The 26,175-nt window shown below is 44.8% G+C and overlaps 1 protein-coding gene across 7 annotated transcripts in view; it reads right to left on the bottom strand.

The window, feature by feature from the left end:
• Positions 1–25,029, bottom strand: part of ERCC6 (ERCC excision repair 6, chromatin remodeling factor) — a 102,759-nt gene extending 77,730 nt beyond the window's left edge. For 5 of the 7 annotated variants that reach the window (XR_002785509.2, XM_003409091.4, XM_023547171.2 and 2 more), the window contains exons 1-5: positions 24,956–25,029; positions 18,719–19,200; positions 17,010–17,130; positions 14,642–14,750; positions 7,717–8,425 (exon numbers count right to left, since the gene is read on the bottom strand). Coding sequence is in view for 6 of the 7 variants with exons in the window: in XM_003409091.4 (XP_003409139.2) it covers positions 7,717–8,425; positions 14,642–14,750; positions 17,010–17,130; positions 18,719–19,188 (1,409 nt within the window). In the remaining variant the exon portion in view is untranslated. Of the gene's footprint in view, positions 1–7,716; positions 8,426–14,641; positions 14,751–16,939; positions 17,131–18,718; positions 19,201–24,059; positions 24,680–24,955 lie in introns of those variants that run through there. The other 2 variants (XM_064269848.1, XM_023547173.2) reach the window with 2 other exon arrangements.
• Between the last annotated feature and the right edge of the window lie 1,146 nt (positions 25,030–26,175).

Genomic DNA, 26,175 nt, shown 5'->3' with positions numbered 1-26,175 from the left:
AGGTCCCTCTACTTACTCGCTACGAGATTTTGGGCAAGTTACTTAATCTCTCTGGGCTCTGGTTCCTATTTCCTAGGTGGCTGTGAAGGTTGAACCAAATAATCAATATAAAGTGAAGCACCACCACATGGTAAGCACTCAGTGTGATGGTGGTTGTTACACAATCTCACAGACGCCAGCCTTGTTCAGCCCGTCGAGGCCTCCACACTTCCACATCCATTAGATTCTAACATTTATCCTACTTCGCTTGACTCCTCGCAGTGTCTGAAAACGCTGACAGCCTCCCCCTCCTCAGACTATGCACGTATACAACATCAGGATCCAGCTTACCCCTGGCCACAGAAGTCCCCGTGCTCAAGTGGGAAGACACTGAAGACTGTTATTTGCCAGAGGATAAGCCTTGTAGACTCTGAGTAGATACACTGTAATATTTACAACAAATGGAGCCCTCATCAGACCTTTCTGCCAAAGTTATTCGTGTAAAATATGGAGCAGAAGAAAAACATTTAGGATCAAAAATGTATTAAAAACCAGTTACAACAAAAGGAATCATGATTACAGATTCAGGCGACACAGGGCCATGAAGCAAATTCTGTCCTCATTCTTACCACACTCATCAGGTCTTCTAGACTTCCTAGCAATCTCCCCAAATCCTCAACCAACTCCCAGGTCCCTGGCTTGGGCTTTGGCTTGGTTTCCAGTCCACGGAGGTGGAGGTGGCCATGTGCTGATTTCTGGCACCACCTGGTGGTCACACCTGGATACTGCCCATTCCACCCAACTCAATAAATGGAAGAAAGCTGACATTTACACAGCTGGGTCCTGGCTTCAAATTCCAGCTCTACCTCTCAACAGTCAAACCCCGGGGAAGTTGATTAACTTCTCCAAGCCTCACATAATTGAGATATCTCATACAAATAATATTTATCTTCTAGGGTTGTTGTGAGAATTTAACTTTGAAGAATCATGACAAAATGCATGTACAGTCTACTATTACTAGAGCAATACAAAGATATGTAGGCATGGGGTTAAAGGGTGGAATGAAGTATAGAAAAACCAAAACAGTACAGGAGGAGGTAGTTTTCTTCATCTTAATATTGTTATCATATTTTTACAATTAAAAAAACAAGGAAACATCGCAAGTGTTCAAAGGTGAGGGGCTGGGTGGATGGAAAGCCTTCAGACCATTTGAGGGGAAACTCCAAATCGACTTCTGCTGTGATCTCAGCAGTCCGATGCACCAGGTCATCTGGGGAGACTCAGGCACCACCTACGGAAGAGGCTGCTTCTGAAAACTGACTGCAGGAGGGGATGGGGATTTCTCCCAGCACCAATACCAAGCTGACTTTGGGTTAGAGGAAAGAAAAAAGCACGGAAATTCTCAAACCCCAATACCCTTATCAACAATTCTTCCCAAATGCCTCAGAGGCCTCCTAAAAGGGAACAAAACAGTTCTTTCTCAACAACCCCGTTGCCATCCAGTCGTTTCCGACTCATAGCAACCCTAAAGGACAGAGTAGAACTGTCCCATTGGGTTTCCAAAGAGTGGCTGGTGGATTCAAACTGCCATGCTTTTGGCTAGCAGCTGAGCTCTTAACCACTGTACCATCACGGCTCCTTCTAAACAAGGGTCTGTGAAAATGAAGAAAGTCACAGACCTCAACTCAGAAACTCTGAGAGCTAGGTCAAAGCACAAGGGCAGTGCCAGCTCCACCGAGCCTGACCTATGTGCCACCTCACACCCTCCGGGCTGTGCCCAGGAACCTGTGTTCTAAAGGTCCCCCTTAGATGATTCTGATCTAAGTACAGCATTTAGGCAGATGAACTGACCCTGAGATTCCCCTCCAGCCCTTGTCCCGCGTAAACACAACTGTGCAGGTACCTCAAACAGGAGTCTAGAGACACTGACGACAAACTGATTCTGCCAAAAGCCATGTCCTTAGACAGGAAGAATGCATAAATGAACTGACCCTGAGATTCCCCTCCAGCCCTTCTCCCACGTAAACACAACTGTGCAGGTACCTCAAACAGGGTTCTAGAGACACTGATGACAAACTGATTCTGCCAAAAGCCACGTCCTTAGACAGGAAGAATGCATAAAATCAGCTTATGTAAACCAAGCAGTCCTAAACAGCATCATCTGGGAAAGCTTTGTAAAAGCCTGATAGCCCCAGGCTAGACTTACTGAACCTGAGCCTCCAGTGACAGGGCTCCCAGAGGGTCTGGCAAAATCAGTCTGCGGGTTCAGAACCTTTGTTTTAGTCTGCTCATTGCCAAGGAAATATGGGCTGTTAGGTTAGCAATGCAATAATAGCTGGAAAACAGAATAGAATAAGAGCTTCAGAGTATGGATTTAAGTCAAATGGTAAACGCTAGCCCTAGTCCTGCCAGTGAGCAGAGACAAAGGCTTCTTTGTAAGTGGACCCTCCCATTCAGAACATATCCTGACCTATGCCACCAGTCTGACCCATGCAATACTGATCCTGACTGACTGCTGCTGGGCTAAGAGGCAAGAGCTAGAGACACTGTGTGTTGGTTTTGGTATCTCAACGCTGGCAAACAGCTAACAGGAACGCTGCTGCCGCCCCTTCCTGTGCCCATGGTAGACATCACACATGTGTTACGGCACTCTTTCCCATGGACCCCAAACTGGGCCCCAGTCTCCATCTGAACAAAGCAGATCAGACCACCACTACCAAGAGATGGGACCCAGCCGGCTGGTAAGGAAAGGTCCACGTGCCCCCGCCCCGCCACCCCATCTCAACACTGACAGATTAGAAATCAGGAAATCAGGGCTCCTTGTAGGCTGCTGCCACTACACCAACCTCCACGGCATGAGACCCCTAAGGAAAGAATGCACCTCCAAAGCAAAGCATGTTCTTTCCTTTTCAATGATGCCTCTGCAGTTTTTAAGCAAATGTGGAAACGTTTTTATTTACACTCATCAATGTATCTGAACTACTCAATAAACAAGGCCCTAGGCTGGGATGCAGCTTCCCCCATGACAACTTCCCTAATTACTTTGGTCTGAATTTATGTTTGCCTACACACTTGGTTTAGACCCTCTTTGTGCTCAAGCCCCTAATCCTTTGCCAGAAACCTTAGGACTCAGTCCTACAATGCAGATATGCATTCATGCAGTGAAAGCAGATATGAAGCAATGGGAGTTGGCCTCACATCTCAACTGGGACAGGAGTCAAACTACCAACAGTGAGGAGGGAACAGGAACCGAGAACAAGGCACCACTGATCTCCACCACCTCGCAGCAGCAGGTACACACAGGACATGTCTGCTCTGCTGGTCCACTCCGGGCTATCTGGGCTGAGGGGGCTGGACACGGGACACATCAGTGCCCACCAGGGACACGCATCACACAAACGCCACACGTGTGTTATTCCTTAGTAAGTCCTTATTTGGCCCCTCAAGCTCCCAGGCTCTGCTTTCTAAAGCTGCAGTATTATTTTAGGAATGAGCTAAACCTCACAATTGAGAGCCGTTATCTTAATGGAAACTTCAGTAGCGTGCACACATGCGCGCGCGCGCGCGCACACACACACACACATAAAGTCTTCTAAGACCTGCATACCATTGACACGAATAAGGACTGACAAGAGTATTTATTTCTAAGAAATGGCACGTCCATCTTGGTGTGTTCACAGAGGTATGAAAACCAGGGAAACTGCCACTGAGGAGACGGCCTCCAAATGCAATTTTGTACACAAAAGAAAATAGGGTTAAAAACGTGGGGAAGTTTGAAAAACGCTTAAGACTTTAAAGGCTAACCAGAGACAGCAAAATCACGAGCATTATTACCCCGTCCCAGACAAGGTTAAACTGTGGGGAAGGCTCGGCCTGTAGGAAAGGCTCGGCAGGAGACGCCCACTGTGCATCGGCTAAGGACGCCTAGTTAGGGTTAACTCAGAGCCAGGGAAAGGCTGAGGGCTCTAAAGGTGAGAGAACAAGCGGTGAGATGACTCAAAGTCACCGCCTTTACTTCCAAGAGTTACGCTCAGTATAAGGTGCCTGGCCTGGGTATATAGTCCTAAAGTCTGATCAGTAAGGAAAACTCATTTTCTACGTTGTAAACTATATGGCTTTATTCTGATCATCCACCACCACACCCTTGCTAAGCAATAGCCATAAAGGTCGTCTTCTTCATTCATGGGAACACCATTTTAATTCCCATCAGTCTACAAAGAAAAACAAGTAAAATATACAGAAGAGTGACTGGCAGTTCTAACGTTCTGAATATGCTTCTCAGTCCTGAAGGTTTTATTTTCTTGTAACATGTCCCTAGTCAAAAAGAACCACAGGAGATTTAGAACAAACATTTCAATACGGATATCTGCAATTTAGAAGCCTTAATACCGCAGTCATAAAATTTTAAGTGGTATAGTATTTTGGTGATAATTAGAGTTATTGGTATTTCTAAAATTCATTTGAGATTTTACTGTAACTTTAACAAAAAAATGGCTTAGGGCATGGTTTTGGAAACAATAAGTTATTTTACAATCTTAACATTGTTAAGAAAAACTGCCATGAATTTTAAATAAACCCCTATTTAAAATTCAATCAAAATAAATTGCACTTGATCAAAATACCGAGATATTTAAAATATATTTAATATTTACTCGATTCAATGGGAAGAATATACCATTCCATCTATAATCAATAATTTGAGATGAACCCTTTTATTAATTCTCTACAACAGTTAAGAGAAACGCTGACACTCTTCACTGTTCATGAGTGAGCAATATTCCTCAGACAACTTCACCAATATTACACGTGCAAAATAACTTCAAAGTTACAAGGAGAAATGACAAATACAAGTGGCTCCTCGACTTCACATCACTACATGAGGTAGTGCCAGAATGTGAACCCATCAGCTCTGAAGAACTGAACTCAGGCCACAGGTCATTCCTGCAAATACATTAGGTTTTTTAAATTATCTTTTAAAAGCACAGTATTTTTTTTTTTAAATAATTTGAAGACCTAATATATTCATCTCACATACTTTGGACATGTTATCAGAGGGCACTAGTCCCTGGAGAAGGACCTCATGCTTGGTAAAGTAGAGGGTCAGTGAAAAAGAGGAAGACCCTCAAGGAGATGGACTGACACAGCGGCTGCGACAATGGGCTCAAGCCTAACAATGACTGTGAGGGTGGCACAGAACCTGGAAGTGTTTCGTTCTGTTGTATACAAGGTCACGATGAGTTGGAACCGACTCGACAGCACCTAACAACATGTACCAGGCAACGTGTTAAGTATTTTATTGTATTAATTCATTTATTCTTGACAAAAATCCTGTGAAAACCTGTATTATAGCTGCCCCTTTTTATAGATATACAGGGCTGCTCTACTCTGTCACTATGAGTCGGAACCAACTTGACAGCACCTAACAACAACAGTATGTCTACTACAAGGCTTTTAAAAACATCTACTTCAAAAATGTTATAGAATGTGTGTGGATCACTGAACAGGGGCCATCAGCAGCTCTAAATAACAGGAAAAGTATGAGGCTAGTCTTTATTCACTGAGGACAGTAGAACACTATGACAAATATAATGAACTAGGTCTCCACAAATGAAGAAATAAGAAAAAACTGCTGAGGAATGAGAAAAAGTCATCCCAGGAGCAAATATAAAAGAATAATCTGCTAATAAAGTTAAACAGATTGTTTCTTCACCCTGAATTTCTTAGAGTCCTTAGCAAGCAAGCAAGACTAGTCATGCACCAGTGTAGTGTGCAAAGTTACACTGGAGAAACCTCCAAGACGCTGTTCCGCACAGCTCACAAACCATGTGGCAGCGCACGGTCTTGATCTCAGGCACACGTGCATTCACCTTCTCTTACGCGTTACCTGCATCATGTATGACGCACGGTCTTGATCTCAGGTACACGTGCATTCACCTTCTCTTACGCGTTACCTGCATCATATCCCGACCAAGTCACTGAAATAAAGGCAGGGCCAGCCTCCGGATAAAAATTACCACGAGATGGAAGCAAGCTGCACACTAGAAGCACAACGAAAAGGAAGCATGCTGTTCAGTAGAACAGTAAAAAGGAAGCTTGCCGTACACTAGAACAGTGAAAAGTAAACACTCCATATGCTAGAAGAGTAAAAAGGAAGCACATTGTACACTAGAACAGGGAGGAGGAAGCGCGCTGTACACTAGAACAATGAAAAGGAAACGCTCTATACACTAGAACAGTGAGAATAAAGCACGCCGTACACTAGAACAGTGATAAGGAAGAGTGCTGTCCACTAGAACAGTGAAAAGTAAACACTCTGTATGCTAGAAGAGTAAAAAGGAAGCGCGCTGTACACTAGAACAGTGAAAAGGAAATGCTTTATACAGTAGAACAGCGAGAATGAAGCGCACCGTACACTAGAACAGGGAGAAGGAAGCCTGCCGTAAACTAGAACAGGGAGAAGAGCGCCATAAACCAGAACAGTGAGAAGCAAACACTGTACACTAGAACAGCGAGAAGGAAGCGCGCTGTTCACTAGAATAGCGAGAAACAAATGCTCTGTATGCTTGAACAGTGAGAAGGAAGCGTGCTGTACGCTCGGACAGTGAGAAGGCAGGGCGCGCCGTACAGTAGAACAGGGAAAAGGAAGTGCGCTATACACTAGAACAGCGAGAAGGAAGCAGGCCGTACACTGTAACAGCGAGAAGGAAGCATGCTGTACACCAGAACAGGGAGGAGGAAGCACACCATACACCAGAACAGGGAGGAGGAAGCGCGCCGTACACCAGAACAGGGAGGAGGAAGCGCGCCGTACACCACAACAGGGAGGAGGAAGCGCGCCGTACACCACAACAGGGAGGAGGAAGCGCGCCGTACACCACAACAGGGAGGAGGAAGCGCGCCGTACACCAGAACAGGGAGGAGGAAGCGCGCCGTACACCACAACAGGGAGGAGGAAGCGCGCCGTACACCACAACAGGGAGGAGGAAGCGCGCCGTACACCACAACAGGGAGGAGGAAGCGCGCCGTACACCAGAACAGGGAGGAGGAAGCGCGCCGTACACCAGAACAGGGAGGAGGAAGCGCGCCGTACACCAGAACAGGGAGGAGGAAGCGCGCCGTACAGTAGAACCGCAGTGAAAAGGAAGCACGCTGTACGCTAGAAGCAGCACAGTGAAAAGGAAGGGCATATTACATCACCTATCTACAGTTTTGGCACTACAGTAGTTTATAATTCTGCAGATCAGGAGGGTCTTAAGTAAGTAAACTTTTTCTTTCATACACTTAGCTCTTTTTTGAAAGAAAGTCCTCGAAAATGATTTAAACACCTTCCTGTTTTGAAATTAAAAAAAAAAACATATACACAACATAAGTCAACTGTTTCCTTTTCCTGATCCTTGATCAGCATGACCGTCCTCAGTGTAAAGGTGCTCAGCTCAGGCTTCAGGCCATTGCTCGTCCCCTGCCCTAGCTCTTCCCCTGAGGTTTTCTTCCCCTAAGCTTTGCCCCCCAACTCTGAATGAAGACCTAGAAGTACAAGCACTTTGTGTGCATCAGCTCTGCGGAGGTCCCAGGGTGTCCACTGGTTCCAGCAGGCTGAGGCTGCAGGAAGTCCAAAGTATGGATAAATTTGGGGGTGGGGAGAATAATATATTAGACTGTATCTAGAATTCTAATTTAATAAACCTGCTGCGAGACAAAACAAGCAGTACAAGCTGTGTGCGGTCCCTGCAGACTGACCTTAGGCGCTGCTGGTAATAATCTTCGTTTCCATCGTCTCGCCATCTCGCTGCCTTGCGGCCTGCTCCTCCTGCTTCAGTTTCTTCTCCAGAACTTGGGATAAAGTCTTCATCAAGCTCCCGCACCGTGGCTTTCTTCTGCCGTTTCCTACCTTTGAGCAGAGGCTTCAGTTCATAATCGGCGCCACCTTCAGGCAGGTTGGCCTCGGCCACCTGGTCTTCCTCCTCTGCCTCAGGTAAGTCCTCAGATTCTTCGCTCTCAGAGGCTCCATCTCCTATCTGGCCGTCTGCTTCCACTGGTTTCGCTCTCTTCAGCAATCCTACTTTCCCCTGGAATTGAAGAGCCCTCCTCTGGAGTTTCCTGATATGCTTTTTCAAGCGCTTCTCCGTTTTTGAGGGAACTGCACTTCTCTCATTTTGTTTGTTTTCACTTTGTGTTGGATTCGACTCAGAAGTAGCCAAGGCCTGAGCTTTCCTCCTCACTCTTTTATTAGAAGCTTGCTTCTTCCTTTCAAAAGACAATTTTGCTTGATCTGCCAAATACTTTTCAAAGCCTGATGCTTCATTGAGCATTAGTCTTCTAGGCTTCTTCTCCTGTTTCTGAGGGATCTGGGTACCAAAAGGCGTCATCTGGCCAGTGCGGACGAGCTGCTCCCACGCAGTCTCCTGAGCAGGCATGAGCATGCTGCCCAGACAAGATGGCCCCGGCTCTACAAGAGCAACGACAATGCATGGGCGTGAGCACAGGTTGCCCAGGAGTACACCGAGAAGAGTCACTTACTCAGTGTATACTGAACTTATTGCCGTGGAGTCGATTCTGACTCATAGCAACCCTACAGGACAGAGTAGAACTGCCCAATAGGGTCTCCACAGCTGTAATCTTTACAGGAGCAGGCTGCCAAAACTTCCCCCCACAGAATGGCTGGTAGGTTTGAACTGCAGACCTTTCCGTTAGCCACCAAGCACTTAATCACTGCGCCACCAGGGCTCCTTCCAATATATACTACCCAGTTCAGGCACCTGCAAATAACTCACGTTAAAAAAAAAAATCACTGATCTACCAAACCACAGTACATGTGGAGAAAAGTACACTTTATTACAGTATTTGTCATGTACACTTAACGTATTCCTGTTCAAAAAGATTTCTCAATACCTTTTTTTGCAAAATATTGCTTTATAAACATACTCCCCTGTGCATCCAAAGACAGACCTACGGATATATAACACACAGACATAAGTAGATGAATTCAGCAATGTGCTGCCTTACCCATGAGAAGTAGCCTATGAGGAAACAGTCTCCCAAATGTCCCTGTCATTGCCGATACCAGCATTCAGATGGACTCAAATTCAAGAGATGGCAAAACCGAAAACTGACATCCAAAGTACCACCATGCGCCCAAGTAGGAAAAGCCTAACTTCAGCTCTGCCCTGCTCAATATGCTTGTCACCACTCACAGGTGGCTATTTAAAGATTCAGTTCCTCAACTGTACTGGCCGCATCTCCGGTCCCTGACAGCCACACGTGGCTAGTGGCCATCATACTGGACAACACTGACACAGAACATGTCCACCCCTGCAGAAAGGTCTAGTGGGCAGCACTGTATTAGATGTAAGAAGCTGACTGAGGGAATGAATTCAAATTGAAAGTTATGCCATAATAAGTATAAAGCAACCTAGAAACAATCCCACTTTCACTGGCTGAGATTAATCTCTGGCAAAATTAGTTCGCCATACAGCCAAAACACCAAAAGAACTAATGGCTTCATCAGAAGGAATCCATACCCTAAAATGCAGGATTCTTACAGACCAGATTTTCATGAAACTTGCAATGAAGTAAAACTTATACCCTAAAAGTACAGTTCAATGAACTGTCAGAGAGAGCATACCCACGCGCCAGCATTCCAGACCAAGGGACAGAAATTACCAGCACCCCCGGATATGCCTGTTGTGGCCCTTCAAGTCACTACTTCACCCCAAGAGTCATGGCTACCCCGGCTCCTAACACTACAGATGACTTCTGCCTGGCTTTTAACTTTATGTAAATAGAAATGTTGGTACTCTTTTGTATCTGGCTTCTTTTGTTCACCTTATACTTGCAATATTACACTTGTTGAACGTAACTGGAGTTAGTTGATTCTCATTGCTGTTGTTGTTGTCGTTGTTAGGTACCGCTGAGTTGGTTCCGACTCATAGCAACCCTGTGCACAACAGAATGCAACACTGCCCAGTCCTGCGCCATCCTTACAATCGTTGTTATGCTTGAGCTCATTCTTGCAGCCACTATGTCAATCCACCTTGTTGACGGTCTTCCTCTTTTCCACTGACTCTGTACTTCGCCAAGCATGATGTCCTTCTCCAGGGACTGATCCCTTCTGACAACATGTCCAAAGTATATAAGACACAGTCTCACCATCCTTGCTTCTAAGAAGCATTCTGGTTGTACTTCCTCCAAGACAGATTTGTTCGTTCTTTTGGCAGTCTATGGTATATTCAACATTCTCCGCCAACACCACAATTCAAAGGCGTCAATTCTTCTTTGGTCTCCCTTATTCGTTGTCCGGCTTTCACACGCATATGATGCGACTGAAAATACCATGGCTTGGGTCAGGCGCTCCTTAGTCTTCAAGGTGACATCTTTGCTTTTCAACACTTTAAAGAGGTCCTTTGCAGTAGATTTACCCAATGCAATGTGTTATTTGATTTCCTGACTGCTGCCTCCATGGCTGTTGATTGTGGATCCAAGTAAAATGAAATCCTTGACAACTTCAATCTTTTCTCCATTTATCATGCTATTGCTCACTGGTCCAGTTGTGAGAATTTTTGTTTTATGTTGAGGTGCAAGCCATACTGAAGGCTGTGGTCTTTGATCTTCTTTATTAAGTGCCTCAAGTCCTTTTCACTTTCAGCAAGCAAGGTTGTGTCATCTGCATAACGTAGGCTGTTAATGAGTCTTCCTCCAATCCTGATGCCCCGTTCTTCTTCACATGGTCCAGCTTCCAGATTATCTGCTCAGCATACAGACTGAATAGAGGTGAAAGGATACAACCCTAACGCACACCTCTCCTGACGTTAAACCAATCAGTATCCCCTTGTTCTGTCTGAACAACTGCCTCTTGATCTATGTAAAGGTTCCTCATGAGCACAATTAAGTGTTCTGGAATTCCCATTCTTCACGGTGTTATCCATAGTTTGTTATGATCCACACAGTCGAATGCCTTTGCATAGTCAATAAAACACAGGTAAACATCCTTCTGGTATTCTCTGCTTTCAGCCAGGATCCATCTGACATCAGCAATGATATCCCTGGTTCCACGTTCTCTTCTGAAACTGGCCTCAATTTCCGGCAGTTCCCTGCTGATATACTGCTGGAGCCGTTTTTAAATGATCTTCAGCAAAATTTTGCTTGCATGTGATAATGATATTGTTCTCATTGCTAACATTCTATTATATGAACATATTACAATTTTTCCATTCCACTGTTAATGGACATTTGGGTAGTTTCCAGGTTTTACTAAGGAGAACAGTGTTACTGAATATTCTGGTATACGTCCATTGGGAATGATGTACACAATTCTTTTGATATGTTAAACGGTTTTCTAAAGTGGCTGTATTAATTTTCAGTTACACCAACAGTATCTGAGAGTTCCATTGTTTCCATTCTTGCCACTCCATTTTAGCTCTTCTGGTACATTTGTAGTGGTATCAAACTGTGGCTTTAATCTGTATTTCTCTGATGACTAATGAATTTGAATACCTTTTCACAGGTTTATTGATGTTTTCGATAGCTTCTTTCACAAAGAAAATGTTTAAATATTTTGCCCACTTTTCTCTTTAGCTGTCTGCCTTCCTAAAAAAATTGATTTCTAGGAGCTCTTTACCCATTCTAGATACAAGTCCTTCAACTGATAGATGTATTGCTAATATCTTCTCCCATGCTGCACCTTGCCCTTTCACTCTCTCAACGCTATCTTTTGATGAATAGATGTTCTTTGTTTCAATGCAGTCCATTCAACAAATCTTGTCTTTACAGTGAGCATTTTTGTATCCTGTCCAAGCAGTCTCTGCCTACCCCAAGATCACAAAAATGCCTTCCTATGCTGTATGCTCAGAGCTTTGTTTTACCACTCATATTTGGATCTACAATTTATTTGGAATTTATTTTTGTACGTAGTGTGAGGGGTCAAAATTCATTTTCATATGGTTTAACCCAGCATCATTTATTAAAAACACCATTCTCCATTCTCCTTCACTGCACCAGACTATCTCCCTTGTCATAAATCAAATGGCCATTATGGGTGGCTCTCTTTTCTGGACACTCTTTTCTGTCCCACTGGTCTCCCGCCTATCCTTCTGCCAATACTGTACTGTCTTCATTACTACAAAACCTGTTGCCATCAAATTGATTCCAACTCAGAGCAACCCTATAGGACACAGCAGAACTGCCCCATAGGGTTTCCAAGGAGCAGCTGGTGGATTTGAACTGCCGACCTTCTGGTTAGCAGTCATGGCTCTTAACCACTGTGCCACTAGGGCTCCTTCATTGCTAAAGCTTTAGAACAGGTTTTGATATTTTGTTCTTCTTCAAGGTTGCCTTGGCTATTTTTGGCCCGTTGCATTTCCATGTAAATTTTAGAATCAGCTTGCTAATCCTCCACCCCAGTCCACTGCCCTCCCCCCCGCCCCCCAAAAAACCTGAAATTTTTATTGGGGTTGCAATGAAATCATAGACTGATAGAAGAACTGACATCTTTACAATATTGTATCTTCCATTCCATGGCCAGAACGTACCTTCCCATTTTTTTAGGTGGCCTTTCTCAATGACATTTTATACCTCTCAAAGTAGAAAGCACTGCAGAAAACTACATTTTTTGTTAAGACTTCTTTCTAGGTATTTAATTTTTATTGTATTTGGCATCTTCATTAAATTTCATTTTTTTTTTTTGCTGGTACACAGAAATACAACTCATTTTTATATGATGACCTTGTATTCAATGATATTGTAAAATTTACATATTAACTCCAATAGAGCGTTAGTTGATTTTTTTAGATTTTCTACACAATCATGTAGTCTGTAAATACTGATGATTTTATTTCTTCTTTTTCAATCCACATGCCTTTTCTTTCTTTTTCTTCCATCACTACGTTGGCTAAGAACACCCAGTACAATGCTGAACAGAAGGGGTGACGGTGACCACAACTGTCTCGTGCCAGACCCGTCTCATCCCATGTCACAGAAGGCAAAGCCAATTTTTACAAAGTTTCTTGTTTTCCAATTTATCTTCACTGGATCTAATTCTAGGAAAGGATTCCTTGTTAGGTAATCCTCACAACAACCTCCTGAAATGGATCACCATGTAGAGAACAGGGGAAAGGAAGCCTCAGGGAAGCGTGAGAGCAGAGTAGTGAAGGTCAGCCACATTTAAGCCTATTTTATGGATACAAAACAGAGAGCTTAAGGAACATCACCAAGGTCCATACCTAGGAAGAGCAGAGCTGGGCACACAAAGCCTGGGCTCTTAGACGCTAGGTTCTACAGCCTCCCCACACAGGGCTCAGAGCACCATGGAAGGAGAGAGCGCATAGGGGGAGGGTGACGAGAGACACCACAAATCTTAAGGGTTTGCTCATGTCCAGATAGAGCTATGTTAGTAACCAGGGCTCAGAAAAAGGTCCAGGCCAGAGGTCTACAGATTGGTTAGGTACCAGAACACCGAGACTACAGAAGCCACGGTGAACAGATGAGATTATTCAGGGAGAGGATCGAGAAGACGGCTCCTAAGAAACCCTGACAAACATCAACATTTCAATAAGGCCAGAACAGCTGGCCATAAATAACTGAACAGAAGTAGTCAGAAGACTGAAAGGAAAACCAGGGGAGAGAGGGATCCAAAGGGCTCAGGAAGTGTCAGGTGCTGTAGAAGGCCAAGACGGACAAAAGTGAAAGGGGAGTTTGGATTTGGGAAGGTAACTATTAACCCAAGGCAAAGCTGGACTAAAGCAGCAATATGAGGTGAGAGACAGTAGAAGCTTTTAAAACAGCCAGAGAGGAGACAAAACTGCTCCCAGTGAGAACACAGCACTCAGCAGCAGAAAGCACTGGCCGCAGGCCTAGTGAATTCAGACTCTGAACTTTAAAAGCGTGTCTCTCTAATATTTTTTCTATTGCCTCAATGAATTCTTCATAATTCTCTTGTCTTATTTTAATAAACGTCTGGAGCAAGTAGAAAATATCTGCTTGAAACTCTTAATACTAAGAAGACAATCTATATTTCAAACTGTAAATAACTAAGCAGCTACAAATAACCTCTAGTCTGTCTACACACACACACATACACACACACACACACACACACACACGAAATGACGACACATGTTTAGTTCCAGAGCCTACATATTTTTCCAAAAGTTTTTTCAAAAGACAGCCATTCAAGGCAGTGACACAGGCAGGCGGTATGGACATCGTATAACTGGAATGAAGACGCCTTTTCTTAGAAAACAAAACGGGTGGTTGGAAAGTCTGCTAAATATGTCCCACAAAGATACGTGAGGGCAATTCTATGAAAGCTGACTGATGATGCTGGGCTTACAGTATGTTATTCAATCAAGATGTTAGTTGTCTTTATCAAATTAACTGCATAAAACATGTTAAGATTTCTAATTTATTAAACATAATACTAAATGTACACCAGTAACCTCTAGTGAATTAAGTTAAAATTTTACTTTCATTCTCTAAAAACCCCATATGACTTAAAAGATTTGCTTCTGCAGGTGTGGAGACTGAAATTTTCCTAAATTCATTTTGACAGTAAAGACGAATAAATGTATATTCCTCAAAACCTAGCAGAGACTGAAGAGATACCCTCCACTGGGTAGAGGCATCCGGTGTGAATTCAGAAACACAGAGAAACGGCTCACAGAACCCTCACCTGCATCCTCCTCCAAACTGGCAAGATCCATTTCAATATTCACCTCTGCTCCCCCAAGGATGGCCTGAAGGCGTTTTTGTTTTGCCGTGATCTTCTTTAGCTGTTGTTCCTTAAATGGCAAATATTAAATACAGAAAACAGCAATGAAGTTACTGCTAAATACAAAAGACAGCATTACAAACGTAAACACTTTAATCAAGAGTAAAATAGAAACGAAACAGAAATTTCGTATCTTTTCACACTACAAAGAGCCTTGTTAGAGCAGCTGCCACTTTCCCAGCAGCAACCAGGTCTCAAGGCATTCCCATCAGGTGGGCCCGCGGTCCCCACACGCTCCCCTGACCGAAGCAGCTCACAGCTTCACATGCACCCAAGCGCTGAATTACAAACATACTGACTCGCACTGATTTGGGAGGTGACACTGTTCTCCTCTGTTTTTCCCGTTAACACACTGGGTAAACTAGGAAACACCTATTTCTAATCTTAGCAGTCAATGAGCTATGAGGCCTATGGGCTGTAGGGATAAGAAACAAGCACAAATGTTCACACGGTTTAAAAAGGCAGCCCCTTTGATGACCTACCATATTTATGTTTCACTATAAAGTATTCAAATCCATCACAAAATTTAGAAAGAAAAATATATTTTACCCTACTTCATGGGTATATGGCCACTCCCACAGCCTCCCCCACTAACTGGGCCTGTGGTACTTGGTCTTCTTCCCAACGGTCAAGAACGTCTAACCTACAAACAGGAGCGTGGGAGGAGGAGAAATCCCAAACAAGAGCGTTACACTGCAGTAACTGGCAATTCACATTCCCTTGCAATCTCTCTCTCTGCAACATCACATTTAAAATGGCCTCTCCCTTTAGTCTATCTCTAAACACAGTTGCTACAGAAAAATACAAATACGTAACACAAAAATATGTAATTATGTCAGACTAGTACCTAACTGGCCTAAAATCTGACCTTCCCCACCCCTTGAAATCCCAGCCCATCAAAAGCCCAAGGTTAGAGAGAGCCTGTACACATAACTCACGTGCTCCCACACAGGCCAGATGTCCCCGCTGGGAGGGAACAGAATCACCTCTAACCTTTGGGCTGCTACGTGGAGTTGACTGAGCAGAAGATGTTGGGGTAGTGAAGATAATTGGCTGGATAGTGGAAAGCAAAAGGAGTTTTGCTTTCCACTACCCAGTCTATAGATCAAGTCTATACATCCTCTCTTCAGTGACATGGTTAGGTTGTTACGTGAAATCGGTGTCATGCAAAAATGGAGGATGATCACATCAGATCACAAAATGCAGGACTGTTATCACTACATAACTGCCAAACCACTGAGAACGAAGGCCCAGCCAAGTTGACACATAACTTTAACCACTGAAGCCAGCATTACTCTTGCCAGACATACATCGTAAACGTGCAAAAGAGTCAGTAGATTTTTTACTACTGTCATAAATGTGAAATGTCAGGTAACGAGAGAGTCGGTAAGTGCGAAGGTGTATACACACCCCCACTACTAGAATGTAAATAGAAGATTCAAGGACTCCGCCTGCTGCAATGGATCAATCGCAAGCCAAAGACACGTGTTAGTCATTGTGGACGGCAGAACTGAAATGATCAAAACTAGTCATTCCTATCTACTGCAAAGTATTTTCATAAACTGCTGCATAAATCCTGAAATATGCTTCAAACCTCACAAAGCTGTACATAAATCCTAAAACATCCTTCAAACTCACAAAAGTGTATATAATTCCTTAAAAAAAAAAAAAAGGTTTCAAACCTCATAAAAACAATGGCATAAGTAACACCTATTCCCTACCCTTAAATTCTACAACCCTAAGTGCAGCCCCACTGTGGCCGTGTGATGACTGTAAGGTCTCAGGTGATGATCCCTGAGGGGGCCAGGTCCTATGGCCAGCAACCATGAGTATCAGCAGGAAGCAGAGTGGTGTAGATAATCAGTGTGAGCGGGAGCTAAGCAGGGCAACAAGCAAGTTCATACAGAATAAAGAAACTGAGTCCGATGCCAGCACACCCCACAGAAGCCTGCGCAGGCTGAAGGAAGCTGGTGAAGCAGGAAAACTGCGAAAGTGCACTGAGGGAGGAGACAGGCAGAGCCAAAGCAGGAGCACATTTGCAAATAGGGGGGTGTGTGTGTATTTTTTTTAAAGCTGTGTAACAGAACATGTTAAAGGGAAACAGCTGAAAAAATTACACATACAAAAGCTATTCAATATTTCTGTACTGCAATTTTAAATATTTGCTTCAAATCTTGTAAGTACTTTCAGAATACTTACTAAATCATTTAATGAGCCTAGACGATGGCTTTTTCAAAAACACAAAACTCAGTATGTTATTTTAAATCACCTTATTGTACTTCTGTCGCTTCACAGAATCTAGTTTCCTGTTGATGTCTCTGCTGGTGGTAGCTTGAGGGCTAAGCTGTTCAATAATTTTATTGATTTGCCTGAGCGATGTTGTGCATGACCTGAAAAATAAGAGAAATTGTCTTGTTCCCACTCTGGTAACATTTTTATAATATAAAAAGAGAACTAGTAAAAACATAAAAAAAAAACCCTTTCCTTCTTATTAACTAAAAGATAAGAGAAACTCAAGCAGAATGCATATTCTTGTCATCATGAATATAACCTGAAGGGTCATCAGAAGTTTGAGATTGACGGCTAGTGTTCTTCATTCCTCTGGCTGATTTAAATCAGCTCATTACCACTTGTAGGCTGATTCACTCAGTCAGCATTTCTTTAAGTGCCTGATTTATTCAAGACACTGTACTAGGACGATGTGCACTAAGTTGTCCCTTTTGTATGAAGAAACACACACACAGGTTTTTAAAGTCTATTATGGAAACCTCCTAAAGTTTGAAAAAGTCCTAGAAATGTTTAAACATTTACTTATGTTAGTTAGATATCTGGGTCCATATTTTTATTTCACACAACTGGAAGATTTATTGACTGTAGCATTATACTTTGTGGTGAAAAGGAAAAAAAATCAATTTATGAGAAATTACTCCCAAAACAGACCACAGAATTATAGCTTCCAATTTTCAAAATACAAATTCAATCTTCTTGACACTTGTGTAATTTGCTATTTGTATCCTTTGTGAATTTCGGAATAAAATTTGTTTTCCAAGAAAGTCACTGGCTGCCTCGGGCCCCACGTGTCACCATCGTCTAAGGCTACCTGGCCGTGGACTCCGCAGCACCCTCCTACCTGCCACCTCTGTACAAAATGGACACAAGGAGTAGGGGTCCTAAACACACCTGAAGGTCCGACTTCAACTGTGTAAGAACACCTGCTACTACTGCGAGGAGCACCTCAAACAACTGTCTTTGGAACTGGGAGTGGGAAGGGGATGTGGGTGACTGATGCAGAGGCCCACTGAACCCTCCATGCCCCTGCTTCCTCACCCCTACTTTAGCCCAGGGCAGAGCGTCTCCCCACCCCCGCCATGTGTTCTGCTTACAGAACCCAAGTCCATTTCTCCTCTAAATGACAAATAGTCTGACTTCTGCCTTAACCATCTGCACGGAACTTCCCGTTTACTTATGGAGGCCAAAGTAGGAAGGAAGAAAGGACACGGAGGGAGTTCTTTTTTTCCAGCTATTTCTCTTTACTAGTAGGAATTCAAACATGAATAGTGTCAAAGGACGGAATATCCCGTTTAGGGACAGGAGGCTGGAAAGAAGCCACAGGACAGAGAATGATTTGTAGGCAGGGATGTGTTCCCGGAATCCCGACTCAGTGGACACATCAGAACTTCAGATGCACTTCTCCAGAACCATTTTATGCACGTGCCGCTAAGTTCTTCGAACAGCACTTTTCTTCAGGGTATTATGGTAAAACAGGCTCTTGAGCCACACTGAGCCCTAACTACTGTGTACGACGTTGCTCTGAGAGAAAGAGGGGGTGTTCAATCACAGGGGTGATGGCTGCCTTTACAGACTTTTATCCCCTCCAAACAAGAAGTTCTATAAATCTCCCAAATTTCTGGAATACCACAGCTTTCTACTATCCAAGTTTCTCACAGACTGTAGAAAGAAATGCTGGTACACACTCACGTGAGGTCGTCCAGGACCGACCGATACTCCTTCTCTGCGTCGGCAAGCTGGGCCGCACGGCTGGCTTCATGGATGGCGTCATCCACCTGCTGAAGCACACCCTGCTCCAGCACTTCCTGGTCATAGACGTCCACACCCAAACCCCGCAGTTCAAGGGCCTGGGCACTCCGCTCCACCGCCTGGATCTGGTGCCTGTCTATCTGCAACAAGGCTGGCCCTCTCCTCGGAGCTCCCAGGGCACCACCCTCAGCCGAGGCGGACAGCCCATCACCGGAGGAGCCCAACGGGCCCTGGGCCAAGGCTGAGAGCCCATCACCAGAGGAGCACGACGGGAGGCTCTCCTCCAGCCCTGTGTCTGGCACGCCATTTCCTTGCTGGACTGCCATTTCTTCATCCTGGCTGACAGGCTGACTTTGTAAACAGCCTTGCTCCTGAGTCCGACCTAGGTGGGGGAGTCTCTCGTTTGCCATACTCCAGACTACCTGAAAGGAAAAAAAAATGATAAGCCTTCTGGTTATACAGAATTGATGTTTATACAGTTTCTCAGCTATTTTATAACTAAGGCAAACTGACTTCTCAAAAGATCAAGTAACAACCCTCCAATTATATAAATTCAAGTTTCTACACGTAAATTTTCTTACAAGGGTACAAACTATATATTTTCTTAAGTACTGGTAATAAATAGGAAAAATCAACAAAAAAAGAAGAAATGCAGCGTCATCCACAAAGGACATGCAGGTAGCCCGCTAACAACGCCAGCAACCAGAGTCCTGAGTGACACCCCGAGCCTCCAGAACAGCTGAAGACACCTGGCTGCCGTCAGCCAATTCGGCAACTTCACTGCGTTAGGGCACAAATGATCTGTATTACAGTGGCATCATGGTCAACTGTAACGTACAGGCTTAGCGATGCAAGTGAAGCACTTCTGTACAAATCTGACATTGGAAACTTCTTTAACATCTACTCAAATAAAGAGAAACTTTAAACAAGAGATAATCACACTACCCAAATCAGAATCTGAGAAAGATTAAAATATTCTCAAAAATAACTCTACTTCAGTATGCAGTATCATTTCTCACCCATCGGTTTGGCAAGAATGTAAAGTCTGATAATATCATGTACTGACCAGGGGGAGAACCCATTCACAGACACTACTGGTGGGAATGTAAGTTAGTAAAACCATTTTAGAGGACAATTTAGCAATATTTATCAAAATTTTAAATGCACATGACCTTTGCCCCCCAAATTCCAAGTCCAGGTATTTATTCCAAAAAATACTCACGCATGTGTACAAGAATGCTTACTTTGCATGCTTTTAATAGTTTAATGGGTCCATTACAAAGTTCCAACAGTACTGATATAAAAGCCGTGTTAAATGAAAAGTCACATAGTAGGGGCCCATTTTTGTTTAAAAAATTTTGTATCTGCAGATACGTGTATGAAAAAATCTGGAAAGATGCATCCTGAACCTACAACAACGGTGGTATGAGCAGGCACCAAAGGAAAAGCGAGGAATAAAGGGGAATGTCCCCGTTTTACCACACATGCGCTGGAAGTGTCTGAATGGGAACGCACTCACCGCATTACCTGTGTGATGATAAAAAACCCGAAGCCAAACCCATTGCCGTCGAGCCGATGCCGACTCACGGCGACCCTACAGGACAGAGCAGAACTGCCCCACAGAGTTTCCAAGGAGCAGCTGGTGGATTCAAACTGCTGATTTTTTGGTTAGCAGAGCTAGCCGCAGCTTGCTGTAGCTTTTAACCGCTATCTAATAAACGCGTTACAAATCAACAAAGCAACCAAGAGACAGCTTTGCTTTGTATTTAACCATGAAAACTAAGGTTTCTTTCACCACTGAAATTTCATTTCTATGAAACAACCACCAGTTAAAAAACCAGCTGCTGTTGAGCTGACTCCAATTCACGGAGACCTTATCTGCGTCAGAGCAGACCTGTGCCCCACGCTGTCTTCAATGGCTGATTTTTCAGAAGTAGACTGCCAGGCCTTTCTTCCAAGGTACCTCTCAGTGGACTCGAACCTTCAACCTCTGGTTGGCAGCCGAACACATTAATCACTTGCACCATCCAAATACTCTGAAATGACCACAAGGTCCCTCAATGGAGCCCGTTTATTCCTCTTTAAAGAAAACAATCCTAGCACTATAAATAAAAAGATGCCATGAAGACAGCTCCAGCCCCTGGATGGAGGAGAGCGTGTCAGTAACACAGTGGAGGCCTGGACAAAAGACCACATGAACAGTGGAGGGAACAAGGCATTGTATCTAGGGTTCAAGAAGCATCACGGAGAAGGGAAGGGTGGAAGGCCAGGCTCAGGGTCTGATACACAGCAGGTGCTTAGTATTTACTTAAGGGAAGTAAGGGGCAGAGGAGTATAAACTAAAAAAAAACCTGGTCTGGGCAACTGCGTCACAGGTGAATTCAGTCACAAGAATGGAAATCTCTGAAACAGAGCTGATGGTAGGCTGCGAGAGGAGTCTGTAAGCCGCCAGTCACATGCCCAGTATGATGGTAGGCTGCGAGAGGAGTCTGTAAGCCGCCAGTCACATGCCCAGTATGCAGTCAGAAATGCCAATCTGGAGCTCCAGAGAAAGGTCCCGACTAGACTTGGATGTCATCACAGAGTGAGCAGCCTCAGTGTTTCCAAGGGCTACAATAGGTACCAGAGATCGTTTTAGATGGTAAGAGGAGGCTACCATTGAAAAGGCTAAAAGTGAACAACCAAGTGAGAAAGTTACTCCTTTTTAGGCCCTTTTGACTATTTTCAGGAAAAAGGATCAGCCTGGTGTTCTATCATTAGCTAGTCTACCTTTTCAACAGAGAGGGCAGGATTCTGGCTCAGATCCTTCACGTTGCTGTTGCTAGCTGCTTTTGAGTTGTCCCCAACTCATGGCTACCCCATGTACAAGTGAACAAAACACTGCCTGGTCCTGTGCCATCTCCCTGATAGGTTAGGGGTCACTGCTGCAATCCACTGAGTTTTCACTGGCTGATTTTCAGAAGCACATCACCAGGCCTTTCCTCCTGGTCTTAGTCCATAAGCTCCACTGAAGACTGTTTAGCATCACAGCAGCACGCAAACCTCCACTGGCAAAAGGGTGGTGGCTCACACGAGGGGACTGGCTGAGAAGTGAATCTGGGTCTCCCGCATGGAAGGTGAGAATTCCACCCTTGAACCACTAACGCCTTCGTACCTAGCTGGAATTTAAAAATTCTGTTTTCGTTTTTCTTATCTGTATGTGAAAAAGGATTCCTTTTAAAGTTAAAAAAAAAAAAACTATCAATTCAACCAAACATATTAATAGTATTGTAGTACAAAGGCAAGGTAAAAAACAATGACATTTGGGGAAAACTTCTAATAATAAAAAAGGGGCAAGAAAGAATGGTCAAAACTGGAAAATAACATGGCAAGTTACCATAAGGAAGCCAGAAAGGGGCCAGTGGATTGGGAAACTAGCAGGTCAGTGGTTACCTTAGTAAAACATGCTTCAGTGGAGCAAACGGGACAAAACCCAGACTGCAGTGGATTAAGATGTGAGTAGGAGATGGGGAAATGGAGGCTTGGCTGTGTACAAGAGACACCTGGAATGAAATGGTTATAATGGGTTGGGACAATAGAGGGAAGTTAAGGCCACAAAAACTAGAGAATGTAGTAACTGGAAGAGAAATCGGGAGACAACATACAGAAAGTTGTACAAGAAGAGATAAGAGCCAGGAAAGATCAAGAACAGAAGGCACAACATATCCTTCTCTGACTCCAGCAGGGGGACTCCTGATGTACCTAAACTTGTGGATGGAAAGGAAAAGTGGACTATAGAGAAAATACCCCATATGGAAGGAAGTTCGGGCATTTGCTGAGTCAGGGAACCAAGCTGGGAAGGGGGCTAGAGAAGAGTGACAGTTGGGAATAAATGTCACGCAGAAAAGCGAGCTGATAGAGAACAAACGGGTGAGGTGCAATGGGCCCACCTGAAGTCGGATCCCAAAAACCTAGATACACCAACAATCACGAAATCTGTACAATTTCCTTCCTTAGTAATTAGCAGTCTTGGAGGAAATGTCACTTGGGGTTTTTCAGATTAGAAGTGGCAGAAGGACAAAAGGGCCATGGGGCTGAAGATGCTGAGAAAAGCAGATGAAGTAACTGACATCTGGATCCAAGCTGGACAGGTTAAAGAAGAAGCACCCAGAAGGGGACTGGACTCAGGAGAAAGAAGAAGAGGTCAAGACCACTGGGAGTCAGGCTGTGGCCTGAAAGGCCAGTATCCTGGGAGTGAGAATTGGGAACCAGGTGTCTGTCATCAGAAGGTAAAGTTAGAGTTTCAGAAGTGAAACAAATCATACACTCAACAAATATTTATTGAAAGTAAATTGCAGCAGGCAATGTACTAGGTTGGGGCCCCACTGGCAAAGAGGTTAAGAGCTACAGCAAGCTATGGCTGCTAACCAAAAGGTCGGCAGTTTGAATCCACCAGGTGTTCCTTGGAACCCTATGGGGCAGTTCTACCCTGTTCTATAGGGTCGCTATGAGCCGGAATCGACTTGATGCCAATGGGTTTGGTTTGGGATTTAATGCACTAGGTTAACTAGTTTCTGGCCCCATAGAGCTTAGAGTCTCTCCAGAAAGACACACATTAAAAAAGTCACATGTATACATATGCAAATGTAACTGCTAAAAGTATAAGATTGTTTACCACAAAGTAACAGAGGAACCTCATTTACATTGTGGAGGTAGGTGTGAGGTCACGGAGGCCTCTCTCTGATAATGTGACATTTAAGCCAATTATCTGAAGAATGAACAGGAGTTAATCAGGTCAAAAGTGGTGTGAACATCTCGCAGGCAAAGAATCAACATGTGCAATTCATAAGACTAGAAAAGAGCTGGTGCATTCGGAAAAATGGAAGAAAGATGGAACACAGTGAGTTTTTTTAACTTACACAAGTAACTTTGAGTTAAAAAAGCTAATAAGGACTCCACTCATTGTGTAAACCCTACAGAATATCTTCTAATGGTCTGCTAAGCTTAACTATCAGAGCAAATAACAGTCTTCCTATCCTCTCCCTTGAAAAGCAAAGACGTCACCTTGAAGACAAAGGTGCATCTGACCCAAGCCACTGTATTTTCAATCGTGTCATATGCACGTGAAAGCTGGACAATGAATAAGGAAGACCGAAGAAGAACTGACACCTTTGAATTGTGGTGTTGGCAAAGAATATTGAATATACCATGGACTGCCAAAAGAATAAACAAATCTGTCTTAGAAGAAGTACAACCAGAATGCTCCTTAGAAGCAAGGATGGCGAGACTGCATCTTACATACTTTGTACGTGTTGTCAGGAGGGATCAGTCCCTGGAGAAGGACATCATGCTTGGCAGAGTACAGGGTCAGCGGAAAAGGGGAAGACCCTCAACGAGGTGGACTGACACAGTGGCTGCAACAGTGAGCTCAAGCGTAACAACGATTGTACGGATGGCGCAACACCAACAATCCTCTCCCTCGAGCACCGGGGCGTCCGTGGCCAGGGGCGAGCTGCATTCTGGTGAGCAGGGCTTGGCTGTGTTAAGTGCACAGCTCTAGGGGAGGGCAAGGCGGTGCAGATGGAGGGGCAGACAAGGCCAGATGGCACCGGGCTGGGAAAACATGAGCGTCAATTTTACTTCAAGTGCAATGGAGTGACTCCGCAGAGTTTTAAGCAGGGCGACGATGGCATGACTAATCTGTGCTGAAAGGGATCAGCTGGGCTAGTCCACGGAGAACAGACTGGAGGAAACCATTCCGGAGGTGAGAGTGGACATCGGGGTGAACGGGGCCGGGTGAGAGGGCCACAGCTCCGACGTGACTCCAACGGCATTCCCCGTTCTCCTTCAATCACAACTCCAACCGAGATCAAACACGCCCGGGCTATGCTGCCCCGAGGGCCTGACACCAAGGCGCAGAAGCTGATAAGAACGGAAAAAGGGTCAGCTCTGCTAACTCGCCGGCCCGCCGGGCCCCCAGCCGCCCAGGTGAGCGCGCGGCGACGTCACTTCCGGCTGCAGGTGAGACGAGCCGAAGGCGCGCGCCGCGCCCAGGGCCGCTCCCGATCGTCCGCGCCGATGGCTACACCGAGGTGGCAGAGCCCGGGGCCCGGGACGGGGTCCGCGGCCGCCCGGGGAGACCAAGCAGGGGCCCAGACACCGCCCGCCCGACATTCAGTCGGCTGCGCGGTTACTCACCTCAGAGCCGCGCAGCTCGGCCGTCGCCGCCGCCAGAAGCCGCGGAGCAAGACGGGATCGCCGAGGCGCATGCGCCGTCCGGTCCGCCGGAAGCACCGCCCCCAGCAGGGACGCCGACTCGGGCTTCCGGGGACGAAGCCGGGTGGCGCATGCGCAGGTGTGCGGGGGTGTTTGCAACCGGCTGTGAAGCCAGGTAGTTGGAAGAAAAGAGCCCTTTATCTGCGGATCTGGTGGGAATATAGGGTGTACTGACTAGTTGTGTGGCTTTGGGTTAGGCTGGTAGAAATACCTCGCTAATAAGGCGGTTATAAGAATTAAAAAAGACCCTGCAAATGTAAATGCTTACAATTAGCCATGAAGTATAAAGAGAAAATAAGCTTGAGAAGGGGAGCTAATTCTATTAAGTGCCGCATATTTCAAGAGTCACGTGCAGTAGGAGTTATCACCTCTCTTGGACACCTGGCACATCCGTCAATGGGCGAAGAATAGGGAGACGTTTTATCTATACGTGGGCCCGCGCTCCGCCTTCACCCACGAGGTGCCTATGGTGGGCCTACATAAATGAATTGTATCAATCATTTAATTTCTGTCCTCAGCTCTCAGAGGTAGGGAACATTTTGAACCAGGTGAGAACTTTAATTTGGAGCATTTGAAGAAATAGTGTCTCTACGTAGGTTCAGAACAGAGGCGAGAGGTTGAGCTTTATCAGAGGAAACACTAAACCCGTGATGGATGGTGGCTGAACCACCGGGCAGCTCAAGAAGGTGAATTATACATGAGCAGGAGCCACAAAGTCCTATAGGCGTGGAGGTGGCTGGAGGAAGGATATTTGGGGCCTGGATAGGTAAACGCCTTCCTCATTTAGAAGCTTGAAGTCGGACAATAGGAAAAAGGGGTTGGGAAGCAGATTTGGTACCAAAAAAAACCCCGTTGTTGTACAGTGGATTCCAACACATTGTGACCCTAAGGACAGAGTAGAACTGTCCCATAGGGTTTCCAAGGAGTGGCTGATGGATTGGAACTGCCGACCTGTTGGTGAGCAGCCAAGCTCTTAACCACTGTGCCATCATCTCTCTCCTGTCATTGGTGCCAACCTACAGCTGCCTCAGGTCATCTCACATAAAAATGTAATTTTTTTTTAAAGGAAGGAAGATGCTAGTAATCTCTTGAATAAAATTCTGAAAATAGAAAGACAGTTGTTAGGGTATTCTAAGTTTTAA

The sequence above is a fragment of the Loxodonta africana genome, chromosome 16 (assembly GCF_030014295.1).
Source record: "Loxodonta africana isolate mLoxAfr1 chromosome 16, mLoxAfr1.hap2, whole genome shotgun sequence".
Lineage (NCBI taxonomy): Eukaryota > Metazoa > Chordata > Mammalia > Proboscidea > Elephantidae > Loxodonta > Loxodonta africana.
Note: the sequence above shows the minus strand (reverse complement) of the source record. Positions and strands in the feature narration are given on the sequence as shown.